Here is a 7,885-nt window from a genome sequence, read left to right as displayed (position 1 = left end):
TGATTTCCCAAACATTGTTTACGATTATTCAGAAATAACCATGAAATCTATTTAACTCAATAATAACGTTCGCATGAAAAATTATACGATAAATAATTCCACCTGTGAAATATATAACGCTTTAAACAAGATGAAAGAGAAAATGATTAATAATACTTTAATTACATTTCAATGTGTAGGGTATAATATTGAGTTAGGTCTACTGTATACATTTTCAACGGTCAATTATTATCAAGCGATAAGAAGGAAGGTTAAGACCGGCAATATTTGGAGTGCCACACAATTTCTCCTAACGTTTTCGACGAATACACATATTAGAGTTTACATATATATTATAACAATAGAGCCAAAATGAATATTTTATATTTGTTACTCCAGTAGTTCTTCGCATTTACATTTACATTTTAGAGATGCTGTTTCAGAGGTGATTTAAAAGAAGAAAAATATCAAATTATAATTAATTGAACGGTTGCGCGCGTTTAATCCTGAATTCGGAATCAGAGAAGAATCCGGTTTAATCGAGTTTTAAGCTATCGCTTAAAAAAGGTCGAAATCATAATTTATGTAATCGATGTATGAAACCTCGCGGGGGACATGTCGACACTAAACGATAAGAATTCTTTTCGTGAACAGTTAAAGAGTCCGATATTCTTCTAAAAAAATCAGTTTGCCTCCGTTTCTTCACTGACCTCTAATAATTTCTCCTCAGTGAAATGTAAATCATTCTTACAATATTGCGACTAAAACTAATGTTTTAGATAACAAATTAATCTGCATTTCTACACATTTGAGTATTCCAGTTTCGTATGTTATCCAAAAACTTGGACATATGATTTTCTCGAATTGTAAATTCTACAAAGTCCTAGGCAATAGCGGCGCTGGTCTATGGGTAACGTGTTTTTTAGGGCCCCATAATAGGGAAAGGAACGTTCTGCTATCAATTCCGCTAGTCAAACTATAACAAATTTTTACACGCATCAGTGTTCATTTAAATACTGCACTAATTATCAGAATTTTATTTACTAATAATTATATTTATCTACACTTCCAAACCTTGGCAGTTTGACCATCGCCGAAATGTCATGCGCTCCGTAACAATAAATAAAGAAAATATAGAAGTGAATTGATCTTAAATTGATATTACCTTAACAGGTTAAGGAAGAAGATTACACCCAAAGGGGTTGAAGGAAGGTACGGAAGGTGAATAGGATCCATTTACTACATTTTCCTTCAGAACACAATTATTAGTGACTATTTCGTGTAATAAAATTGATGTATTAAAACTGTTAGTTGGTATTAAAAAAATCATTTGAGAGGAGCCTCGAGATTTTCACTGCCTAGGGGTCTCCATAAGGTTTAACCCCGCATTATCGCTAGTAAATTCATATTAAGCAAATTCCCTGCATTCATATTTCGCGGTAAACACATTTAATGGCCTCCTCTCCACGGCTGCTTTTCACGGCCTCCGTGGAACCTTATGCTGTTGATAAATCGTATCGTTCGGTGTCCTTTGCTCGTAGGTGTCCGCGTGAAAATTTCTAAAATCACCTTAACGCGGAAGTTTAATGAAAAATTTCACAATCCATCGACCCCCACTATGGTCGAGCAAAAGCGATAAAGCGAGCACGAGCGCTTCGCGGGTTGGCAATCGTTCACTGCCGTACAGACGCGGCAGATTGCTGCGGTTGAGGAAGATCTTTCAACTCGGTCAACAGATCCCCCATATAGAAAATAAGCTCCGTCCACAATGAGCAAAGTTAACAACACTCCGAAAGTCATTAACTTTGGGGCAGGTCCTGCCAAACTTCCAGAAGAGGTGAGTGGAATCATTCGTTAGAAATCGGTGCCATTCACTTTGCTCTGAAATCTGGACTGCGACTCGTCTAGAACCGGTTCGCCAAAGTGGACTGTGGTATTCAAATTGTACACCATAGAAACGGCGTAAAGTTAATTTTAATTCTCTAATACGGTACTATGAAAACCCGGTTTCGATATGACTCGGTGCAAAATCTGCAATAGCTCTCCTATAACACGGTTTCTGTATAGCACGACTTAATAAACTTGGATGACCCTCTTGTAGCTCAGATTCTCTTGTCATCCTTTTTCCATTACATGTTTCGGTTGATATATATATATATATATATATATTTCTAAGTTTCCTCAACGCGGTTTCGGTACCACGAAACGCATTATACTGATCTGTGTCATTTCTAAGTTTTGCTCAACACGGTCTCCGTACAAAATGGAACGAATTAATCGTGTTATAAGACGATTGAGCGTACAAAAGTTTGTTAACATTGCCAGTCGGTTTTTCAAATTTAATTTTACGAATTAGTCGGCTATAGAAACATCTAATACGAGGTGTAGACACGTTTGTTTAAAACGTAGTGGAATGAATTAACTAGACTGTTGTGAATTTATACTTTTGGCAGTATCTATGTATTATGTTTTAGTATACGTAGAACTGTTACGTCGTTTAAGTGTTATCTTTTTCTTTTAACATTGTTTCTACTGATAAGAGCTGCGCAAGGTGGCGCCCTTGGCTCATTTTTGGATCGAATTATTTTTAACCACTTTCCGTTAAATCAATCGATATATTTTGCTAACATTATTGATTATTAGAATCTATTGGAGAAATATTTTCATTCGAGAGCTGAAATCGATTAAAATGATCACGCTACCAGTTACGCGATCTATAGTTGCACGATACATGACAACGGGTCAAACGAGTTCATTGAACTCATCGATATCTACCGCTTATCATCCGCAGGTCCTAAAGGATGTGCAAAAGGAATTACTTTCCTTAGAAAATGCTAAAGTCAGTATCCTTGAGCTCAGTCATCGATCGAATGACTTTAAGAAAATAATCGAAGATGCTCAAGCGAGTGTGCGCAGCCTTTTGTGAGTACAAAAATATGAAAACAAATATATTTTTATTAACAAGGATTTTCGTAATTATGTTTAAATTAATCTGCATTGTATTAAATTTCATAAGATTTATTACGGGTCCAGATGTTAACAGTACTTGATGTCGAAGTCGAATTTACATAAATTTTATAATACGTGACCAATGCACTGAATTGATGAATAATACAGATCCTAACAAACGATATCTACTCTCACCTTTTCCTTTACAGAAACGTTCCAGATAATTATAAAATCTTGTTTATGCAAGGAGGGGGCACGGGTCTATTTGCAGCAGTGCCTCTCAACCTGATGTACAAGACCGGGTCCGCGGATTATATCGTGACTGGTAAAATTATTCTTTAAGTCAAGAGTAATGCCGCTATTCATTAAGTACAAAAATTAGTCTTGTCCTCTATAAGAACCCTATAATTGCTTTTTAAAATGTTTGCAATTTGGTTGCACATATTTCTTTCATTTTTGTTAGAGTAAGAAGTAATACTAGGGTGGTTCTTCTTTACACTTGGAAAAAATTGTTTCGCGATTTTTTTTTCGCGCTACCTCCCAATTTGGTTCCANTTATTACCTAGGACTTTTTCTCGTATGACTGTTTCCGAAAAAAAATCGTAGGTAGTAATATACGCATTTTTAATATATCTACAATTTTTGTACACAACTTTTTTGCATATAATTAATATTTTGCAAGTTAACAAACAAAATTGAGTTTTTCTTTCATTTTAGGGTCTCTTCCATTTTCAAGATCCCAGGGGCACCCTTTCCTTTTGTCCGATAAAGTTCAAATTTTACCCGAATTATTCTTTACATAAAATGGATCCAAATTAGGGGCAGTGCGAAAAAACATCGTGAAAAAATGTTTGTCAAGAGTCAATAAGGACCACCCTAAAGTAATACGTTGCGACCGTTTTTCAGGTTCTTGGTCGGCCAAGGCCGCTAAAGAAGCAGCAAAATACGGAAAAGTGAATATGGTACTGGCAAAGCAGAGCAAATACACCGAGATACCTGATCCATCCACGTGGAACCTGGATAAAAACGCTTCTTACGTCTATTATTGTTCTAACGAGACTGTACACGGTAATCAAATTATCAAATTTCAATTTATGGATACTTTGTATACTATCATATCGCTAGAAGGTGTTGTCGAGAATCCGATCCAGTTTTATTGGAGAGTGTTGAACGTATGATCTGACACTTAACGGCTGAGATGATGTCAACAAGATTGGTAGTCCTTACAAATACTTGATAACGAGGTGACGAATAACAAGAACGCGAAGTGGATGATTTCAAGATGAGAAAATTTTTATTAAATAACTACTACTTTGAGATTTTATTAGTATCAGTTTTACTGAACTGTGATATAAATAAAATCGAATAAAATATTCGTTTATGAACAAGCGGCTGAAAAGTTAAATAAGAACAATGATGAGTTTTTTCCATAATGATATTATCCTGGAATACCTTGAAGTGATTGATTATAAGTGACAGTTATAATAACGTATTATTAAATTTCAAGTAGATTGAATAGGCATTAGAATATCTCATTTTCACCGAATTGCTTTTAACTTTTTAGGAATTGAATTTAATTATGTTCCTGAGACAAACGGCATTCCACTGGTTGCAGACATGTCTTCTAATATTTTTACAAAGCCTCTAGACATCTCAAAGGTAATCATTGTTTGAATATAATTTAATTTGTGTGTTATACTGACAAAAAATTAATTACTCATTAGTTTGGAGTGATTTTTGCCGGAGCACAAAAAAATTTTGGACCATCTGGTATCACTCTGGTGATAGTAAGAGATGATTTGCTGGGACATGCGATGCCAGTATGTCCGACAATGTTCGATTTTGCAGTTATGGATAAAGATAATTCCATACACAATACTCCTCCAACTTTCCAGTAAGTAATATTTCACATTTTCAACGTCTTAAGTACAACTTTATTCATGATTTTTTACACACTGTCTGGCAAACAACTTACAAAATATTTACCGCTCCAAGTTGCAACAGTTAAAAATGCATATGAAAAGAAATTAATTAATTTGAAAAATATTCTGAACTGCAGCCCGTTTCAGTCTTAAATAATTCTGTTGCAATTTATGTGAAGGATTTATTAATACGTAAGAAATGTCTTACCTCATTTAATACATTACATTTTATTCAGGATTTACGTGATTGGAAAAATATTTCACTGGCTTAAAAAAAATGGAGGTGTGGAGGGAATGGAAAAATTAGCAATTAAGAAAAGCGAAAAGATATATCGTGTGATTGAAGAATCAAAGGGTTTCTACACATGTCCTGTTCAGAAAAACGTTAGAAGCAGAATGAATATACCATTCAGAATACGCGATGATGAAGAGCTTGAAAATAAATTTCTAGCAGGTGCTGCTAAGCGTGGAATGCTCCAACTTAAAGGGCATAGGTACGTAAACCATAAGTGTCAGAATAATTTAAAACACATACTTTCATTTATAAAAATACGAATAAAAGATTATTAATTAATTATTCGTATTTTTATTCGTATAATAATCTTTTATTCTTATTAATGAATTAGGTCTGTTGGTGGCATTCGTGCCTCCTTGTATAATGCCGTTACGGAAGAAGAGACTGAGGAACTGGCCAGCTACATGACATCGTTCTTCCAAGAAAATTCGAAATAAAAATATAAGGATTTTCAAAGATGATCTCCAATATGATCATATACATTCCATTCATTATAACTTGTATTCATGAATCGTGACTGCTGTTTATGTACGATAGGGTTGGTAAATTGATGCAGTGTAATGATGTTTTCAACACTCATTCTATCCTGTACAAAATCATGGTACATGTATATTGAAATACAAAATATTTTTCATGGTTTACAGCATAAAGGCAATTTTTATATATTATTATCATAAGTCTGTTTTTTTACAATTGCACTTTTCTTGGACATTTTTTGTGTAATTAGCAAATATTACATCTATCGCTGTCTCTAATTTAGCATTGGTACCACGGCAACCATTTATTACAGCCTCTGCCCACTACAATTAATAAAGAAATTTAAATCCTATATTGTACAATTATATATTTATATTATTCACATATAGGCATTAATAACCAAACTTGATAATAAATTATTTCTTTATAGTCACAGCTGTAATATTTGTAAGTAGTAAAATAACTACCTTAAAATATTCTCTCACTCTTGTATATGTCCACCCAACAGGTGTTGCCCTTTGCAAATCTCGTAGATTGTAAACTTTATCAGCAAGGGTAACTAATTTTGCCTCATGACTCTTTTTTGGGGAATTTTGAATTTGAAGACGTTTGCGTTCCTCTTTTTCCAGAGTTTTATCATCAGTAACTTCCTTAACAATTTTAGCAACAGCACTGCCAAAATTGATCTCTATTTCTTCAAATGTCGTTTCTGTATCTTCAACCGTATCATGTAATAAAGCGGAGGCAAGGACAATAGGATTGTTTATGCCACCTTCCTCAATTAAAATATTTGCAACTCCTAAAATTATAATCTAATTAATTTTTTTTAATGGTGATTAATATGAAACAACCATGACGCTAATAAAATAATTTGAAATGTTCAGATACATTGGACTAATTATTTACTCTCTTATTTATGTTTTACAAAAAAAGGGATACTGAAAATAATACTCAATACTCAATAAATGAATGAAGAGCAAGCAAGCATTGATATCAACTGCTTCATTCATTTAAATTCTGTGACAATGCAAACCTATGGGGTGATTAATGTATGGCGTCTGCTCGACATCTTTCCGTCGTTGTTTGCTATGTTTTTTAGCAGCAAAGTCGGCACATTTAAGAATCAACGCCAATGCTTTTTCTTTTGTAATATCGTTACAAAAATAGCATGGAACACTAGGTGGTAATGATTGGGAATGTAATTTTTCTGTTGATAATGGGTCTGGAGCACTGTCTGGCATTGTTTGTAAGAATGTACTTTTTTCCACATGAAAATCCATGTTGATCAATGTTGGAAAATTTCCATCACTTCGATTGTAACGGTGGAACAGAAAACAGAGATCAGAGATGAGTTGGGAGATTGCTCACGGGCAGGATCGTGCGATCGCATCCTATGCTGCCCTCTGGTTTCGTACTTTAGCTTTCACCGTTTTTTGCCCCCAAGGGCGGCGCAACGAATTTCTGGAAGGAGCTCGCGCACTCGCGGTGGCGGTATCATCTACCAGTCGCCATTGGTGGCTCACGTACTCGTGATGGTAATACCATGCGGCAGTTGACGGTGGTGGCTTACCTACGCTTACCGACACTGCTCGCTTTTGAGGGTAAGGGAAGAACATTCGTAACGCTCCATTTGACTTTATCTACTTATCTATTACTATTAAGTACATTGTTGTCTCGAAGTCGACGTGATGCGGAGCTTTGGGGCACGCGTCGGTGTCGCGTACGGAATTCCCATGCAGCGAATCTGCGTGAGTACGATCGGTCCTAGTAGTTTTCGCGCGTCCCAACCAGCCAAGCGCCAAGCTACGGGTCGAGATGTTGAGTATATGTGCGTTCCGCGCTACACTCGACGAGTATGCGTGAGAGTCGAATACTGCGAAAAATCCTCCCGAGGCTTATCTAACTGCGGATATAAGCCGAGTCGTTTCGCGTATGATTTTTATATTTCCCTACTAGCGTTATCGAGCGGTTTTCGACAGTTTTCGAACGTTTTTTTGACCGTTTTCGAGTGTTTTCGAGCGTTTTCGAGCGTTATCGAGCATTTGTCGAGCGTTTCCGCGCGTTTTTCAAATGTTTCCGAGTCTTATCGTAGGTTGTACAGTGCCGTTGAGTGTTGTTAAGTGCAGTAGAGTCCCGTAGAGTCCCATAGAGTGCCCGTAGAGTCCCATAGAGTGCCTGTAGAGTCCCGTAGAGTCCCGTAGAGTCCCGTAGTGGTCCCGTAGAGTCCCGTAGAGTCCCGTAGAGTCCCGTAGGTCCCGTAGAG

At 36.0% G+C, this 7,885-nt stretch overlaps 2 protein-coding genes across 3 annotated transcripts; one reads left to right on the top strand and one right to left on the bottom strand.

The window, feature by feature from the left end:
- The first annotated feature begins 1,474 nt into the window (after positions 1–1,474).
- LOC105697734 (probable phosphoserine aminotransferase) lies at positions 1,475–5,791 on the top strand. The gene is made up of 8 exons (XM_012421346.2): positions 1,475–1,816; positions 2,771–2,901; positions 3,138–3,253; positions 3,835–3,996; positions 4,493–4,587; positions 4,653–4,822; positions 5,087–5,344; positions 5,477–5,791. The coding sequence occupies exons 1-8, from the start codon at positions 1,748–1,750 to the stop codon at positions 5,580–5,582; spliced, it is 1,107 nt and encodes a 368-aa protein (XP_012276769.1). The 5' UTR covers positions 1,475–1,747; the 3' UTR covers positions 5,583–5,791.
- Positions 5,730–7,099, bottom strand: LOC105697735 (guanosine-3',5'-bis(diphosphate) 3'-pyrophosphohydrolase MESH1). Of its 2 annotated transcripts, XM_012421348.2 has the most exons (4): positions 7,038–7,099; positions 6,656–6,930; positions 6,090–6,421; positions 5,730–5,945 (listed from the first exon to the last, which is right to left on the bottom strand). In XM_012421348.2, the coding sequence occupies exons 2-4, from the start codon at positions 6,900–6,902 to the stop codon at positions 5,817–5,819; spliced, it is 708 nt and encodes a 235-aa protein (XP_012276771.1). In that variant the 5' UTR covers positions 6,903–6,930; positions 7,038–7,099; the 3' UTR covers positions 5,730–5,816. The 2 variants fall into 2 exon arrangements, with proteins under 2 accessions (XP_012276771.1, XP_012276770.1); XM_012421347.1 differs by lacking the exon at positions 7,038–7,099 and having other exon boundaries at positions 6,656–6,979.
- Positions 7,100–7,885: the final 786 nt, after the last annotated feature.

Source organism: Orussus abietinus, unplaced genomic scaffold (genome assembly GCF_000612105.2).
Source record: "Orussus abietinus isolate OABI.00-Male unplaced genomic scaffold, Oabi_2.0 scaffold21, whole genome shotgun sequence".
Taxonomy (NCBI): domain Eukaryota; kingdom Metazoa; phylum Arthropoda; class Insecta; order Hymenoptera; family Orussidae; genus Orussus; species Orussus abietinus.
This window is presented reverse-complemented; position numbering and strand designations above follow the sequence as displayed.